Genomic DNA, 19,102 nt, shown 5'->3' on the forward strand with positions numbered 1-19,102 from the left:
ATTTCCTGAAGTTTGATTCAGTTTTCTCTCTTTCCTTTCTTTTAATTTCATTGTATTGAGCTCTTACGTTGGTGGGTTTCTCCTGTCGAGGTAAAATCCATTTAATCTCCCTCTCGCACCAATCTTCCCTTGATGATTGTGTTGTTTTGATTTGCCATTGTCCTGGTCTGAGGAGAATTCTTCTAATATCATCACCAAAATCTGAAAGTGAGTAAATTAATTTTGCTGTTTCTGGCTCTAACTCTATTGTAACTTTGTGCCCGCCCCATATTTTTATAATCATTTCTACTATTATTAATTTGAATTCATATCTTTCTGTTTTTTCTTTCAGGTTTACTTGCCACAGGTGATCAGAATTGTTGTGACATATTAATGCACTTTGCGAATTCATAATCTTGTATTGGATCAAGTGATCATCGTTATTCGACATCCTGTCCATGATCCATTCTATCGGCACTGGATGTCTTTCTATCCATCCTGTTGGTCTCGTAATTTGGTTGTTGAAATTATGAATAGTCGTTTCTATTCGATAATTCTCTAGCCAAAAGGGTAATTTATGTATTATCATGTGACTCCATCTCGTTCTTGTTTTTGTTCCGATGAATTTGTTTATGATTGATCCAATTAGCTCATTTATTTCATTTTCATTCTCTAGGTCATTCATCGCAATCGGAATCATCTCATAAATCATTGGCCACAGATAATTTGTGATTAACAACTTCTGGATCTTAATCGGTAGCTTGATAATTTTCGGCCAGGTAATTCGTCGTTTGGTGACAATAATATTTCTTAGTCGCTGTTCCAGTTCATTTTTAAATCTCTTAATGGACATTTTCCTTCTGGAATACTGAAAACCTAGTATTTTGATAAAACTGTTGTCATTTGGATGGATGATTTTGGTTTTTCGTGGTTGATTTTTAGATCTCTAATAGAATCTTTTCTAATGTTTTCATTATTGTTTCAACTCTCCACAGGCTATTCGGTGGGATAATGATGACCATATCATCAGCAAATGCGTAAATCATGATGTTGATGTTCCAACATTTTTTGATGCAGTGGTTGAGGGCCAAAATAAAGAGGAGAGGTCCAATCGATGTTCCTTGGGAGACTTCTGAAGGTGATTTTTTATATAATTTGGTTCCATTATCAAAGTAAGTCAGGTAATCATTTTCCTGAATTGAGTCTATCAGTGTCATTGTTGATTCACCGATGATTTGTGTCAGCTGAGCTCGGATTGGAGTTAGGCTGACATCGTCAAACGCTGTTGACACATCGACAAATATCATTGTTGATTCTTCTCTATTCTTTTTTATTAGGAGTTTCCTAAAGAGATCTTCTCTTTTACTTCCTCGTATAAAACCAAATTGTGTTTCAGGTACCAGAAGTTTGGGTGCTGTTGATTGGAGTCTTGCTGCTATTACCATGTCGATCATTTTCAATAGATGATTTGGAGTTCGGATCATTCGAACTCTACCATCCGGTTTAGGTACGAACCCGCAGCCAAAGACATTTAAAACATTTGGAACGTGTGATATTGAAAATATCATTTCGATTACTTCAAACTTTTCCTTGTTGTTTTCAGAAATTTATTCCATGTTTTATTCATGAAATTGTCTGCTGTGAGACTTGAACTTTTGGCCCGGTATTTTAAAATCATTTGTTTCTCATGTTGGTACAGTTGGCCTTTGATTAATTTCGGTGCATCTTTAAATTGTGGTTTATTCTTTGTGAAGCCTTCTAACCATTTTAATTTGCTCTCATTCGTCACCGGGTTTTCCAATTTATCCATTCTTTATCATCAAAGAGGTGTTGGTGGATGAGATTCCATGTTACTTTTGAATCTTTACTTTCTTTTAACATCTTGTAAGGTCGAAAGACTGAATCTTTCTGTCAATTTCCATGGTGAGTTCGTTTATTTCTCTTTTCTCTCTCTCTGTTGGGTTTCTAACTCGTTGTTTTTCTTCTTGCCTTGATTAATCTCTGTAATTTGTTTCTCTTTTTCATCTTTGTTATCCAGATTCCATGATTATCTGGGAAATGAACAATTTCTAAACATCTCTTGATGAGTGGGTGATTTTTATTCCATTGATTGTTAACGAGATGATAACTTGGTTTCAACCTCCAAGAACCGAATTTGATTATTTTAATATCTTTTTCGTTCCTGGTATCAATTTGTTAGTGTCTATTTCACATGCCAATGTCCAATGATCTGAATCATCGAGATTTTTCCTTGGATTTACTATTACCATGGTTGAGGATGTTAATATCATGTCTATTACCCTGTTTGATCTGATGAATGTTGTACCGAATTCACGACTTATTGGAATCAAGTTAAACTGGTGAAGCGAATTTGTCAATTGAGTGAATTGTTTTCTTCTTCTGAGTTTATTTGGCCTGATTGCCAATAGCTCAAAGAAGCATTAAAATCTCCCATTAAGATTATTTGGCTTTCCAGGTTTTCGACAATTAACCGATGTATTGTTGCTAATTGTTGTATGAAGATTTCATTTGATCGCCACGGTTTAAGGTACACCGAGATTACAACAATGTTTAATTTTCTTATGATTATCGCCGCGATATCTTGGCAACCGACTCTTAATTTTACAGGTTTAAGGTCTCTGGACACAACCAGTGATTGGGCTCCATTGATGATAAGACGTTCGGTGTTAAAAGTTTCACTAATTTTAGAGATATTTGGGTCGGATAACGATGTTACACTAAGGTCACTAAATAGAGTTTTCTAATCATAAATTCCGTTGTTTCTGGTTTTTGGGCGACATTACAGTGAGTAATATTTAACATGATTGTTTGATAAGTAATGAGTTAACTTGTTTTTATTTCATTACCACCTTTTATCCCGCCTTTTCATTTATTAACTGTTTATTTCATCTCTTGTTTACTCATAGTTTGTTTCGTCATGGAGAAGAAACCAGCCGAATTTGAATTTGTTAAGTTGAATCCTCCCGTTCGTGAAAGTATCTGGAAACGTTTTAATGATCAACCTTTTCTTGTTGGATCGAAGGCCAATTTCAGTCGCGAGTTTGTTAGTGTCCATGAGGATGATTTTAAGTTGATAAGCAGTGTTTATAGTCACAAAATCGTGAACAATGAGACTTATATTTTGACTAAGGTTGAGGTTCAATTCAAGGAGATTATTATAATTGGGTTTGGTTGCCATTTGCAGTTTCGAAAGGCTATTGATATGAGTTATCATCATATAATTGATCGTATTCTAAAGGATTTTCCAGTTATTTATATGGTAAGTTAAGTTAGTGAACTCAGATCGGAATTAGCTAATTTTTGTTTTCTTTATTTCAGCCACAGCAGATCATGAAATTGCCTAATTGGCAAGGTTTCTGTTATTTAAATTCTGCATTAATACCTTTATTTCATTCGCAATTTTTTGTTAAGGAGTTGATGACTTCTTATATGGTGCTGGCCAGTCGCATAGGTACTGGACAAGTGAAAAATCCACTTCGGTGTCTTAAAGATTCTCCTGCGACAGGGTCTTGGTCTGTGGTGTACTCTCTGTATAATTTCTATAGAGTTTGTTAAAGCTGCTCGGATTGAAGGTTTTCAAATTCGTAATTTTCCCAGGTTATTACAATTGAAGACTGATCCTGATGACCCTTACGAGGAGCCGACCAAGAGCCGACCATTGAATGACCTGAGTTGAATTCTCAGCAGCTACATTCTTAAGCATCTACGAAGGTTTTGTTCTGAGCGATATGGAGTGTTGAATCGGTGGTGTTTCAGGATTTGTTGCGGAAGTTAGGAAATGACGATATTCGATTTCATCAGAAATTTCTTTTTCATGTCAGTGGTAAATTCAGTGTCGATTTTGTCCTGTTGACGGGAAGATTTTCGAGTACAGTTTTCCTGTTTTAAATTTGCCCGGAAAGGCCTGCGAGGGTTATCATATAGTGCGTCTCTCAGATATAATTATGCGAGTTGGTTACTGGGGTGATAATTTTCCTCTGACGTGTTCTCGTATCGTGAATGGGTCGATTTGTGGGGAAGTTTAGACTTGATATAAAAGTACTGAGACTACCTGATTTGATGGCCATAAATTTGTGTGGGTCGATGATGAAGCGAGATGATCTTTTCATAGAAATGGAGGAAAATTTTACATTGAAGCTCAATGGTGAGGATTTTGCTTATCATCGTCTTGCTTTCAGCAGTGTGATTAAGCTTTGGAAAGATTGTTTTGATCGTTCTCTTGGTGATCGATTTATCAAGCCACAGGATCATTATGTCTTTGATGGGTGGCATTCATGCGTTCATTTACTCACCAGAAACGATTTTGTGGAAGTGAATAATGGTGAGGTTTTTGAGCCCACTGAGTGGCTCTCTGGTAATTACACGGATGGGTCGTTGATTTTCTATCAATCAGATAAATATAAGTGGTTGGTTAATGAGGAGAAACGCTAGTTACAATCTTAATTCACGTTTATTCTTGTTTCTAAGAGACGCTAGTTACAATCTTAATTCACGTTTTATTTATGTTTCTGATGATAACCCGTGTAGGTGATCGAGCATTGGTTACAAAATTTAATTCGAGCCATTCCTACGAAGTTAACTGTATCTTCTTTTGTCAGGATCTCACTCTTATGTTTTTTCATTTCGTCATAAATCTCATAATCTTTAATAAACATCAAAGTTTTAGCATCGGTAAACCTGAAGAAAACATTTACATCTTTGAATTTATCCAGTAATTCCTTTTTTTGATTCTCGGTGATTAAATTCTTCGATTCCATTACATACCAATCGATAAAGGGCGATTTCAATCTCTTTATTGTTGTCCAAGAAGATTTGTTTCAGGGTAGATTTCGGAATTGGATTCTGTAGTTGATGATAACTTTTCTTGATTCCTACAGTTTGTTTTATTGTAACATTCTTAAATGTTGTCAGGTTTTGCCAGTTGTATGATTTTTGGGTGATTATAACTGTGACTCTATCAAATCTTCAATCTCTTCTTCATCTGAAGTGTCAAGTTCAGTTCTATTCTTGACCAGTTCAATAAGCTTTGTAATGCTGAGATTGTGTCAGCATTTGGGGTTTGTTGTACGAAAATTGCACCGATCATCATTAGTCCGGTTAAAACTTGGGTTGGGAGGTCATTTGTATTATCGGGATTTTCGATATCACTTTTACTCAATGTCGAAAAAGCTTCTAACACGGTATCAACGTCGTTATCTGTCCATTGAATAAATTCATGGTTTAATAGTTTTTCTTTTAAAAGTTTATTAATCAGTTCACTTGGATCAAGGTCCATTTCAATACAAAGGTCACTTTAATTATGGTTCAGTTATAAAATTTAAAAGGTGAAAAAGTTTTATTTAGGTGGACAATAACATTAAGTAAGTAAAAGCATGAGAAAGAAATCAGAAGATAATGTTGTTGTCATGGTGACTTTACGATGCGGGCTTTTTCAATCGTGACTCCAGTTCGGGATTAGCGATTTTACATTAGAAGATACTCGTAATCGTAGTCGATTTCCGAGATTGCTTGAATAAGTTCGTTTCTGAACATAAGGCATTCACGGCTGTAAGCCTCATGACCTTCCTTTTCACATGAAGGACATCGTTTTATTTGCGATTTACAGTTTCGGGCCAAATGTTGGCCTGAGCACTTGTCGCATCTTAGCTGATTTCGACAATAAGTACGTGAGTGGCCGAATCGATGACAAAGTTTACAGCTGAGTATTCGAAAATCATCTTTAACTTTGTGGAATGAGTAGCCTGTGGACAATCTGCCTTCCAATCTTATTTCAATTTGCGATCTAATGGCCGGGCTGACTTCCATTATTATTCCATAGCGATCATCGTTCAATCCCATGGGGAAGGTTTGGATTATTTTGAATTGGTTATGCTCATGGAAACCATTCAAAGCCATTATTTTTCTTATATAACTCTCCCAATCTTCATTAATCGGTGGTCTCACGTAGGCTATTTTAATTCTTGGTTTTTGCCATTCTACCGGTTCAACGGTAAGCTCTGGAATCGAAAATTTTTTAATCAAATCGATTCTTTCTTCTTCTTGGTTTAAAAATTATCGAGTAATTCCTGTAGGTTAAGACTCGAAAGGTGTATTTGAGTCTGGCGGCGAGTAAGTGGTTGGTGATTTGTTGTACGGTTCAATTGGTTGGGGTCCTTTTATTTTAACCTTATAATATCTCTTATTGTCTAACCATTGCCACCACTCTGGAGGGGCTGGTCTGGTTCTTTTAAGGATATTATAAGATTCACGGACTCTTTTCTTTTTCGGTTCCGATGGTTGATTATCGATTTCAAAGATTATCTCTGGTGATTGTTGATTAGCTTCCGCTTGTGGTTGATTTGTATTCTCGCCCGTGAGCACAGATTCGGTGTTAGCGGGTTTGATCTTTGAAGCTTCTTTATCGCTCGATCGAGGATGAGGATATACTTCTTAAGCCATGGTAATTCTTTTTAGGAATCGTTTGAAGCTGTTCATCAACACCATTTGCGTAAGCTTTACGCAAAATTCTAGCGTCTTCTACCAAACGGTTTTTATCCACGTGGAAAGCACGTTTTGTAGTATAGCTCGTGGTTCTCCTTCGATTCCATATTTTATTAATTCCAGGGTCCGGTTACGAATTTCTTCATATTTATTTTTCTCTTCAGCACTGTTCGTAATCAGGCCTGGAAGGTTATCTATTTTAGAGGAGAAAGAAATGTTTAATTCAACTTTTTTAAATTTTTCAGTTTGGGTTGTTCTGTTTTGGTTGTTCCTTTTGTTAAAATTTTGTTTTATAATTATTTCTCTTACCTTTTCGATGTTTTTTGGTACTTGGGTATCATTTTGATCCCCGGGATTAGCACTTTCAAAATTTTCACTCATTTTTTATGAAATATATTTGTTTTCAGGATAATAAGGAATTTCAGGGTAAGAAAATTTCGCTCAATCACGACCAGAATCCAAAGTTTATTTATCCCTAAGGGCAAGCGCAGTGGTGGAATTAAAATGAGCGCCATTTTTGGATTGGAAAATTGAACAAATTAAGCAACAATTAAGGATTAAGATTAATCAGTGAAACTTTTGATTAAAGGGTTGGCGAGTTTCTGTTGATTAGCTTTAATCCAGTGATTGGAATGGTTTAGCTTTAGTTTTTGTTAGAGGTTTGTTAATCTCTTTTGTGAGATCTATTAATTGTGTTGTTTGGTTAATTTTAATTTCTTTTTGTAATTGATTGATAAACTATTAGACAGAATTAATTTAATTTTGACAAATCATTTACAGTGAATCGTGTTAAATTGTTTTGTCAGGTTTGAGGAAGTGATTTAATGTCCAATTAAGTTGAGATTAAAGTCACTAGAGTTAATTATATTACTAATCACGATTGTCGATTCGGACAATGACCTCTGGTAATTAATAATATTAAACAATTATCACGGCTAATTATTAATCCAATTGTTGATTGTTGTTGTTGTTGTTTTTTGCTAATCATTTCCTTAGATTTTGAAAAGTTTATTTAAGTCAACAGATCTCAAGTTAATCAAAACTGGACAAACTTGATCAACATCAACAGTGGGAAAATGTTATCAACTGAAATTAATTTTCATTTAGTGTTGAAATTAACTGTTATTTTAATTGTTCATCTAATTTCCAGTGATCTTGGATTAACTGTTAATCCACAGGGAAATATCAGTGCTACAGATGATAATGGAACCTTATTAAATCTTGATTTCTCGGACATTGAATACTATCCAGTGTCCACTTCATCCTTGTCCCTTTACACTTCAACTTTATATGGAAATCATAATAATATTAATCTAAATAAACAATTTAGTTCAAATGAATCTTCAATCGATCAATTTAATGGTGAATCTGATCAAGAATCAACTATAGTTATTCATCTAATTGATACAGTTAAATTTGATTCGGTTGACGATGATCGACCTCGAACATTGACCAATGCGAAATATATTGGAAGCTTGCGAAGACGATTTTCGACCTCCGACCTGTCCAAATATCTATTGATCTACACTGGTAAAAACACTTCTCGAAATCGTGAATTTAATAATTACTCAATCGAAAGGACCATTGGTCAAGAGAAAAAGTTATTAGCTTCGTTAAATGTTCAACGAAAAGCGCCAATCGGCAGGAAGATCATTCGATTAGCTTTGGCCCAATCTTATAATCGAGGGAAACAAAGGTCAATTTGGTTGACCTATGATTCCATTTGGAAAGGGTCACCGTTAAAGCACCTTGGTCAAGCTCGGACACTCGATGGTTGGGCAATGATGTGGACAGATCCATGAGACAATTAAACCAAGGAATCAATAAATAGCTCATCGATTGGTTAAATCATGTTGTCTATTTGTTTATCAATACAAATCAATTTCATTGAGAATTTATTTTTACACAATTACTTTTTTGTCCAATTAACCAGAATCAATAATTTAATTTGTTGGTTTGGTTGAAATAGTTAATCAACAATTAAAATGACAGAGAAATAAATATTGCTTGCAATTAACAAGATTTAATTTGATTGCTTTTAATTATTACAACGATTGTTAGTAAATAAGAGTGAAACTGTCACAGAAAAATAAAGCTGGTTAATTGTTCATTGTTAATTGTTTGCTGATTCATCAATTGTATTAATCCACAAATATCATGTTGATTGTTTGTTTATGAGTGTGATGATTAATTTAAATTAATGGAAGAGGAAAAATTAATACAACCACCTGATGAAGATGAAAAAAAAACAACAACAATTAATTACCAACAATCAGGTAGTAATTAGTGCTAAACAAATCACGAATGAGACAATTAATTATCTTTCATGTCACTTGTTGAATAGAATCAACAATTTAATTGTAATTTGATATTAAATTGTTATTCTCTCTCATTGAATTAAACATTTCCCTTTAATTTCTGGTTTAATTTTCTTCATAATCAAATGTAATGTAAACTTTTAAATACTTTGATTGTGTAAATTTAGTTAAATCATTAATCTGATTGTGTGAAGTGTCAATGCCTAAATTGAATAAATCAATTTGTCCTAAATTGTTTAGTCCGATCAAATTTTGGAAACGTAATCCATTAGCTAAATGTTCAATTAAATCAATTATGGACAAGGAGTTTAATCATTTTCTAATTGATCTTGCTACAAGTAATGTCGATTCCCCAATGGTCATAATCAATGTCGATGAAATTATCAAACGGATTGAGCGCTGGTCAGAAAAATTGAAAGTTGACCCTTACTATTATGTCCATTGTAATGCCCACCCTTTAATCATCAAAATCATGTCGGCATTTGATTTGCCATTTAGCTGTTCATCAGTCGTAAGTACAATTAACTACACCAACAATTAATTGACACACTCGAGATGTAGATATGAAATTAGGTCACAAATTAATTTACTTACGAGAGATTAGTAGTTGATTAATTGGATGAATTTATCTTCCGATTTAGGCTGAAATTGAACGGGTTCTTTCAATTACTACTAATAAATGGCCTGACAAGTTCCGTTCGGATAAATCGGGTAGATCAGATAAAGGTCGAATTATTGTTTCCGTTCCTCATAAAACTCAAGATCTATTGAAGACTTCGTGTAAACATAATGTTGAATTCGTGGTCGCCGATAGTGAATTTGAACTGGTAAAGATCAAATCGATGGCACCGAAGGCGAGTGTCCTCATTAGAATTCAAATTCCTCGAAAGAAAACCGAGAAAACTTATATGGAAACTTATATGTGTACCAAAGATTCAAAGTATGGAGTTTCCAATAGGTCACAAGTCGATCAGATGTTACATATCGCCAAAGAATCGAGCATTGAAATCGTTGGGGTTACATTCAATGTTGGAACTAATTGTCAAGACCCGGAAGCATTTGAATTAGCGGTGGACGAAGCAATCAAAGTGATCGAAGTTGGAACAGAAAAACAATTCGATATGTTTCTGCTCAATATCGGCGGTGGATTTCCAAGTAGCTTTAATTATCACACTGAGAACGAATATATGTCCAGATTAAGTCGAGTAATTGAGAGAGCAAACAAGAAGGAGAAATTGAAAATTATCGCCGAACCAGGTCGATATTTCGTCGAATCCTCTGTTTGGCTAATGGTTCGTATTATCGGTAAACGGGTAATCGAAACTCTCAATGGCGAACAGATTTGTCACTACCATGTGAATGAAAGTCGATTTGGTTTACTTACCGTTTATGCTTCTCGAGAATCACTTCCGATGCCATTTCCCTTTTACGATAAACAATCACCTCGAAATAATTACAAATCAATGGTCTGGGGTAAATCGGGTTCACTTGATGATTTAATCATGTCCAACATTGAATTACCTGAGTTGGTTATCGGTGAATATTTGGCCTTCCAACAGTGTGGAGCTTATTTACCTCACACCAATTTAATTGGATTACCAAATGATCGCGATTCTCAGCCCATTTACCGATACTTTGCCTCTGAAAAAGTTCAAAAAGTTCTGGAAGCAAAAGGAATCATTTGGACTGATTTGATTAAAAAGATGGAAAATTATGGTTGTGATAAAAGACTTTCAACCGATTGTAAATTTAACAATAATCCTACCGTTTGAGTTCAATTCCATTGTTAACAATTAACAATAAATGTTACAATTCAATTGAATGTTTCAAATCTCACAAAAACAAATCAAAACAAAACAATAAAAATAAAAAACAAAAACAATTAAATCCTAAATCATTTCATCATATTGATTACACAAAAACAAAGTCAAACAATCAACAAAATCAATTGACATTCTATTCTAATTACAAGACAAGTTAAACAACAATTAAAGGCGATGATGATTTGAGAGTCGAAACAATTAAATTTAGAAATTAATTCGCCACCAGCGTCACGAGATGTCGTTGATTTCGCGATTCGGAAGGTGAATTGACAAAAGCGTTTTTGTTTTTGCCTCTCAATCAGTTTCATTGTTTTTCTTTGTTTCATTCTTCATTTTTGATTCTAAATTCTAATTCTGTTTTGATTTGAACAACTCTAATGGCTGAATTGTACAATGTAGCGTGTGCTGAATGTTCAAAGGACCCATTCATCATGGTGAGTCCAGTTTTGCGCCTCTTTTGGTACTAAATCCAACAAGTGGCCAGTAGCTTTTTTTGTTTCTCTTTGTACTTAAACCTTTTTTTGTCTTTCTCTTTCTTGTTTCTCTTTCCCTCTCTCTCTCTCTCTTTCTCTCTATTTTCTTTTTTGTCTTCATTAGAAGCTATTGACTGATAGAAACTGGCCTGCAGTTCGAAGGAAAATGCTAGAGATGCACGGAGGTGGACGAACAGTGACCAAAGGGCAAATAATTCAAGCAATGCTTGAGCATAACCTAAACAACAACAAGTAAACTGACCAGCCAAACACGTTGCAATTGGGTCGTTCAGCTATTATGTTCCTACGATGCCTTACAAAGTGATCTCTAGGTCGACTTCTTATAAATTTTTTTCTCCAAAATAATCCAATCTCCCTTGTGCGGCCTTACAATTTGGCCATAAAAAGCCAACCCATCTTTTCATTTACTTAATTGTATCAATATTATATCTAAAAAATGAATCAAATTATCTAAATTCTATCAATTGACTAGATGATTTAATTTCTTTTCCAGATATTTCTTTTCCGAGTTACTTTTTCTACCTGTTGTAGATATGGAAACAATATCTAATTCTATCGATGATCATGATGCAAAACCTTTAGGAACAACTCATTTATATCAACTATTACATTGCAACATATAAATGAATCATCATGAGACCATTTCAGTGTCAACAATTTACTCACTCATTTCCTGAACCCTTTCAACCAACTACAATAGTGTCAAAGTAAAAAAGTGTCAAGTGTCAAAATGAAATTGAATTGATTTCACCCACTGATTCAATATTCATAATTTGTCAGACTCCAACTATAAAGTGTAAAGATTTGCCAACTAATACGTAAAAAACAAAACAACAACATCAACCGATGATGTTAAACAAATTTAATATTCAAAATTAGTTCAAACATATCAACAACATGTAAAGGTGAAGAGCTTCATCATGGAGGTATAAATAATATCTCTCTCTCTCTCTCCTTGGTCAACATAAAAAGAGAAGCAAGAAAAACAAAGAGGAAAAGGAAACCGAATCAAAAGAAGGAACAAAATTGATGTTTAAATCAATCTCTTGGGTTAAACAAACACCAGGAAGGAAAACATTGCCATAGGAAAAGAAAATGGTTTAAATATTCATAAAGAAATTGTTTGGATAATGATGAGGAAAAGACCCAAGTGTTAAAGCCAAGACGAGGAAAGACATTGATGATGATGATGAAGATGAAGATGAAAATGGCGATGGAAAAATATTCGAGGATCAAATGAGATTAAATTTTACATTTTAATGGTTCCTTGTTAAAATAATCATTGCCTGTAAAGAAAACATGATATTGATCATGATGATAACACAGAAAATGAATTATCAAGGTTATCTTAAATGGCTCCTATTCACTTATAATAATCATCTTGATGATAATCAAAGGGATCAATATGATTACCATATCAATTTGAACTTTCCAACAATCAAATTAGATTGACCATCAAGTCTAAATTTGTTTTTTTTCCTCTTGTTCTCTCTCTCTCTCTTTCTGCTGATCAAAATTTTTCATCTACTTTCCTATTTACCTAATCAATTGATTGTAATGATCAATTTGCTGATCAATGACATCAAGTGTATATTTCATTATATCAACTCAATGATACTTATTGGTTATAATATTGTATCTATACAATTGATTGTCATATTGTAATCATCTTAATCCAGTTAACTAGCAACAGATGAAATTAATTTTCACCTACTTATAGTTTTTGTAACAGTTTCATTAAAACTGCTTATCAAAATTGAGTATCAAAAATTAATAAGCAACAACAATAATATGTATTATTAAATTGTCAACAGTTTTATAGATTAACCTAATCAATTTTGATATTTAATTGATCACAAAAGTTAACCTAATTATCAGTGTTTAGACTCAAAGATGATTCCAAAAAAATTAGATATTAACAGTTGATCAATGAAATGAAACTCAACAGATTAATATAATTTAAACCAATCTAAACTAGAAATCTACTATAAACTAAATTGTAAGCCCTAGACTGCCCAATGTCCATCGGGTTCGATCTGTTGATCGAACCCGTCAACTGTCGCTTGAAATTGTCGCAAATTCCTTTCTTAAAGTCGCTAATTAATCGTAAAAATAATCTGATTGTTTCATATTGATAATACAAAAGAAACACTTTCTTTTTGATGATCGTGTTTTCCGTTTTTCGAGCATTAGATTAATCAGTAACTCAAATTTATCGTAAACTAGCAAATTATTAGGAACTAAGATCATTTAGAATAATTTTAATTTTCTTTAATTAAGGTCGAACAAAAAATGAAGGCTTAAAATCGAAGAAAAATAGTCTGATCGAAGATTGAAAAAAGAGCAACAATATAGTGAGACTTTCGATTTTTTTTGGACTAATCGAGACTTCGATAACCGGTCGACATTTCCAATCGACGAAACAACCAGTTAGTATAATTACGTCAACAGTTTTCTCGTTCAACATGGATGAAATAGCCAATCAAGTCGCCTCGAAGCAATTTATCAATGGAATGGGTCAATGGGTCAATACAAATGTTTGATTCCTTACAACGGTGCTGATACTGGTGGTTAAAATCGTGATCAAGATCAGAAACTTGAACAGTTCGGAGAGTCGATCGTTAAAATTGAACTAAAAATTGTTTTCCCTTCGTATTGTGCTTATAACATAAAACTGAATTTAATTTGATTTCTTTATTCGGTCAACAATTCATAGAAATCTATGATTAAGCTTCAATTTGGTTTAATTATGATTCGATCAAAAATGATTAAGAAAACAATTAAATCTCTGATTATGTTTGCATTTCTTTCCATGAAAACTTTCACTTTCAATACTGAAGCAAAGGTAAACTCATTTCTCTGATTGAATATTAATACATTTAATTGTCATCGAAATTATAATTTAGTGTTTATCAAATTCATCTTAATTAATTTACTCCAATTATTATTATAGTTTCCATTGTAATGACTCAATAATCATAATTGATTCAATTAAAATTTCTCAGGTTTATTAGCTTTAATTTAGAATCACGTTCATTTTATGATTACGATTGTTATTACTAATTGTCATCAACTAAATTACTCTAATCATGAGATTGTAATAATGATAATTAATTTAGGAATTGGCGATGATTATGATGATGTTGAATTTTAATTATCTTCATTAAAAAAAACTTTATTCTCAAAGTTAATTTACTCTAAATGGCTTCATAAATCATCACAATTAAGTTAAACTATCTTGAAGATGATTTTTATTCAAGAAAAGACAATTAAACAAAATTGATTCGTCAACAATTAACATGATAAAGAAAACAAATGGAATTGATCAATTGAATTGTTCCATTAATCATTTTTCTCAAATGAATTAACTATTATTAGATTGTTGCGTTAATCATTTAACTGTAACCGGACTTCCGATTAACCTTTGATAAATGTTGATTCACTTTTAATTCGGTTCCATAGACTAATCGTAATCGTTGATTCGTTGATTGTTGTCAGAAAAAATTAACATAAGAATAAGAAATTATATCATAAAAAGTGTAAAATTTTTGCGCAGAAAAAGTTGATTATTATCATTCCCTGATCATCACCATGAAACTGAATCATCTTCATGGAGAAAAGGAAAATCCTATAATATAGTAACCATTATCTTCAACAATTCAGTTAATTGTTAACAATACAATATCGTGGTTAAGATCAGAAACCTGAACAATTTAGAAAGTAAATCGTTTCAATTGAAAATTGTTTTTTTCCATTTGTTTTGTGCTTATAACAAATAACCAAATTCAATTCAATTTCCTTGAAACAATCAACAATCCATAGAAAACTATTTCATTTGATTTAGTTATGATTCAATTAAAAATGATTAAGGGAACAATTAAATCTTTGATTATGTTTTTATTTCTTTCATTTTTGTTTCTTCTCCTGATAACTTTCACTTGCAATGTTGAAGCAAAGGTAAAATCGTTTTCCTAATTGAATATGTTGCCAATTATCAATCGACAATTGTAATTAAGTGCTGATCCAATTCATCTAAATTAATTTAATTGTTACAGGAAGAAGCTTATGGTAAAGATACCATTGGAAATTACCTTCGAATCCCAATAAGAAGAGGTAAGTCGATCATTTCAAGTTTTCGTTTTCGTTTTCTTTTTCCAATCCTAATCCTAATTGGTATTCTAATTGTTTGTTGTTGTGTGTTTACAATTAAATTGATGATCAACTAATTGTTAGCTGGTTTCATGAGACCCTGGAAATTTTTATATCGCTCACAAGATAATGATTATGATGGTGAACGGGAAATCGGCTGGCCATTTATACCGAAAAGATCAGGAGTCGATCCGTTATTTGGTGTAACTGTTGGCAAAAGATCAATCATTCAATTACCTTTATCATCCTCATCTTCATCTTTATCATCCTCATTATCTTCATCAGATGATCAGGTTGATTAATTGATTGGTTGACAATAAAAATCTAAAACAACAATTCATTCAAATCTGTAGTTGTATCAATCAAATCAACCAATGGTTTCAATCATCATTCATCATTTAAGATCAAACTTTCATTGGAAATTAATTAATCTCATCAAATTACAACAAATAAAAATCAATGCAAATCCAATTGAGTTAATTGTTTTGTCCATATTGAAATAATCAACAATCATCTTGATAATAATAATTAAGTTAATCGGTTAAACTTTTTGCTTTGTTCATTTCATTAATAACCATTTAATTCAATCATTTAATTGCTTCAATCATGATTTTAATTGAAAATTTGATTTACCAATATTATTTTAAATTTTAATAAAGAAAACATTATAATTAAAAACAATTAACGAATCAGATTTACTTAACAATTAACTTGAGATGAGAAAAATTAATTAGAGATTAAAATTTAAATTGGCCAATCATATTAATGAATTAACTCTTGATTTTGTTATTCTTATTTACTTGTTAATTAATCGTTAAATGTCAATGTTAATTATTAACAATTAATTTACATCGTAATGTAAATTTCGTGTTTGATATTTAAAGTACAATTTAAATTGTTGGTATAATAAAATACTCAATTAAGGTAAGAGTAAATAGAATGACATTTAATTTGATTTTCATAACACTTAAGAATCAAAATAAATTGTTAGGTAAATAGTTAACAATCAAGAAAACATGGAAAACCTCAAGTTAATTGTATTATTATTAAAATAATTCCAAGAGTTTTTTATTCACAATTTATTTTGATTACATTTACATAACCAGAGAATTGAATTTACACCAATTTAAGATGAACAATTTGCCAATTGTTGATTTTTAGGTGATATTTTCTAGTGGTTAATTTAATTGAAATTGATAAGGTTAGAGTTGATTTAAATTGTTTCCTAATTTTCAACCACAATTTATTGTAATGTAAACAAATTAATTATCCTCGTTTGATTATCAATGAAAATTGATCAAAACTAAAACAACTTAATCATAATAGTCTTGATAAAATTACTCAACTCTGCTTCTTAATTTGATTGTCTAGTAAACAATTTAATGATGATGATACCAAATACCTAACTAGATTAACTAATACAATTAATAAAATTACATTTTCACCAACAACATTTAATTTTCCCTTGCAAACAATCAACTAATTTAAAAGTATTTCCATTCTTATTGATTGTATCAAAAAAGTTTCTCAATTCCTTAGACAATTTAAATCAACAATTAGATTAATTCCACGGACAATCACCAAAAATAATCAACATCGATATTTCAATCATCCAACTCGAAGGATTATCTAGATCATCGAAGATTAAACACAATTCCGCCTTAATTGTTGATAAATTTTCTTTGATTGTTAATGATTAGATCATTTGATTAGAATTTCGTATTTGGCGCTTTTCTTAAGAAAGTTGTTCGGTTAACTCATTTTCTTGTGAATTTTGGTAAACATTTGTTTTCAATTCACTTTTTTTTCGTATTTTTTTTTGATTATTATTCTTTTTATTCTCGATATTTTAAATTTGATGACGTTAATAATTACACCATTGATGATTATAGTTCGATGATGACCTGTACTCCTCTCTTTCTGTGCTATCTGCTCTCTCTGTCCTACTGTTTATGCCTTGAACCCATTTCCATAAGCACTGGCGTCTATTTTGGTGCCACCGCTGGTTTAGCTGCAATTTATGCTTCATCCAGTTGGATGAAATGTGCTGTTTACGAATGTTGTAATCAGGCCTTAGATCCAATTGTTGCAAGAAATTCCATAAAATATGATTTTGGTGATAAATTGAAAAGTGATTTTAAGAAAAAACTTCACGGGCAACATATTGCTGAGTCTATTGTTGCTAACGCGCTAATTAAACACATGAAAGACAAAGAACCTCGTAAGGCTTTGGTCTTCTCGTTTCATGGTTGGACTGGTGGTGGTAAAAATTTTGTTTCCTATCTGATTGCTCGTAACATTTACTTCAAAGGAATGAAAAGTTCATATGTACATCTAATTACAGCTACAGAAAAGTTCCCTGATCCAACTAAAGCACCACAATATAAGGTAAGTTATTATCGCGCTCAAGCTACTTTTTTTTGTTCTAATTCTAATAATTCTCTCTCTCTCTCTCTTTTCAGCTCGAATTGATTGAATTTATTAAGTCTAAATTATCTGAATGTGGTCGACAATTATTCATATTCGATGAGATCGACAAAGTACCCAGCGGAATCATAGAAGGTCTTACACAATTCTTAGAATATTCAATTGAACCTAAGGAGCAAAGTAAAGCAATTTACTTATTTTTAAGGTACTTTTTCACTAATTTATACATTGGATCTTAATTGTAATATTATTTTCTTATTCTCAGTAATATTGGCGGCAGTGAAATTGCTCGAGTCACTTATAACTTTTATATGAACGGTATGAATCGTGAAGAAATTGAGCTTCGTGATATCGAATCGCTGATGAATCTTCACGCATTCAACGAGGAAGGTGGCCTTAAGAAAAGCTCTCTAATTCATAAAAGTATGATCGATTTTTTCATTCCATTTCTCCCTTTGGAAAAGAAACATGTACAAAGATGTGTAGTCGATTATTTCCAAGAAAAGTATAACATAACAAAGAAAGTTAATGATAGACTTGTTATAGAGGTAAGACAATTATTATTATTCACCATTTAGATTCAATTCTAATCTGTTGATTGTGATTCTATTTCCCTTTTTTAGATAGCCGATGAGCTAGATTATTTTCCAGTTGATGCCAAAGTCTATTCAAAGTCTGGCTGTAAAAAAGTGGCTCGAAAAGTTGACATGAGGGTTGATTAGTTGACCACGAATCTTTCGCCCCAGTCCCCAAACTTTGCCATTTTAAACCACTGCTGTTGTCGAGCTGTTTGCATTTTAAACAATTAGTACAATTGGAAGGTTAAATCTACACCAAAAGCTTAATTACCTGGTCCTTACAAAAGTAACTCTGTGATAACGATTACGATATTTTTGCTAATTACTTGAAAACGTTGTTACCTCATGTCAAACAATCAAAGTTTCATCATCTTTCATGGTCACAACAAATGATAATTAAACTAATTAAATGAACAATCAGCGTCAATATCAATTGTAATCATCCATCATGTCCATTAATAAAACTAAAAGAAAAAGGTATTAGCCTGATTAAGACTAATCGTCTAATTAGAATTAACTTAATTTAGTTAATTTCTCAAATTTCCGGTTATTCAATTTAAATGTAATCCATTTATTGCGATCACGAATATTATCAAATAATTAAAGTCCAATATCATCAAACTTATCGATGGACGATTGACCATTAACTATCATTAACTACAATTAACTTCGTGGCATTAATTATGTCAAACGATTCTCATTAACTAATCAGTTTGTCATCAGAAAAACAAAAATAATTTGAATGGGTTAAAGTCACGTTTGTATCAAGTCAACAATTTAGACTGATCAAGTTTGATTGATTGTTTATAATTAAGATTGACTGAGTTTTGTTT

At 32.1% G+C, this 19,102-nt stretch overlaps 3 protein-coding genes across 3 annotated transcripts; all 3 read left to right on the forward strand.

Moving 5' to 3' along the window:
- The first annotated feature begins 8,863 nt into the window (after window positions 1-8,863).
- LOC128394598 (ornithine decarboxylase-like) lies at window positions 8,864-11,575 on the forward strand. The gene is made up of 3 exons (XM_053354938.1): window positions 8,864-9,309; window positions 9,440-11,055; window positions 11,219-11,575. Exons 1-2 carry the CDS (start codon window positions 8,998-9,000, stop codon window positions 10,568-10,570), a joined length of 1,443 nt encoding a protein of 480 aa, XP_053210913.1. The 5' UTR covers window positions 8,864-8,997; the 3' UTR covers window positions 10,571-11,055; window positions 11,219-11,575.
- A 3,045-nt stretch (window positions 11,576-14,620) lies between these two features.
- On the forward strand, window positions 14,621-15,930 carry LOC128394542 (uncharacterized). Its single transcript, XM_053354866.1, has 3 exons — window positions 14,621-15,072; window positions 15,171-15,228; window positions 15,349-15,930. The coding sequence occupies exons 1-3, from the start codon at window positions 14,962-14,964 to the stop codon at window positions 15,564-15,566; spliced, it is 387 nt and encodes a 128-aa protein (XP_053210841.1). The 5' UTR covers window positions 14,621-14,961; the 3' UTR covers window positions 15,567-15,930.
- Window positions 15,931-17,039: 1,109 nt separating this feature from the next.
- LOC128394756 (torsin-1A-like) lies at window positions 17,040-18,786 on the forward strand. Its single transcript, XM_053355116.1, has 4 exons — window positions 17,040-17,652; window positions 17,727-17,896; window positions 17,957-18,239; window positions 18,315-18,786. Exons 1-4 carry the CDS (start codon window positions 17,161-17,163, stop codon window positions 18,411-18,413), a joined length of 1,044 nt encoding a protein of 347 aa, XP_053211091.1. The 5' UTR covers window positions 17,040-17,160; the 3' UTR covers window positions 18,414-18,786.
- Window positions 18,787-19,102: the final 316 nt, after the last annotated feature.

Source organism: Panonychus citri, unplaced genomic scaffold (genome assembly GCF_014898815.1).
Source record: "Panonychus citri isolate SS breed McGregor unplaced genomic scaffold, ASM1489881v1 Contig00140, whole genome shotgun sequence".
Classification (NCBI taxonomy): domain Eukaryota; kingdom Metazoa; phylum Arthropoda; class Arachnida; order Trombidiformes; family Tetranychidae; genus Panonychus; species Panonychus citri.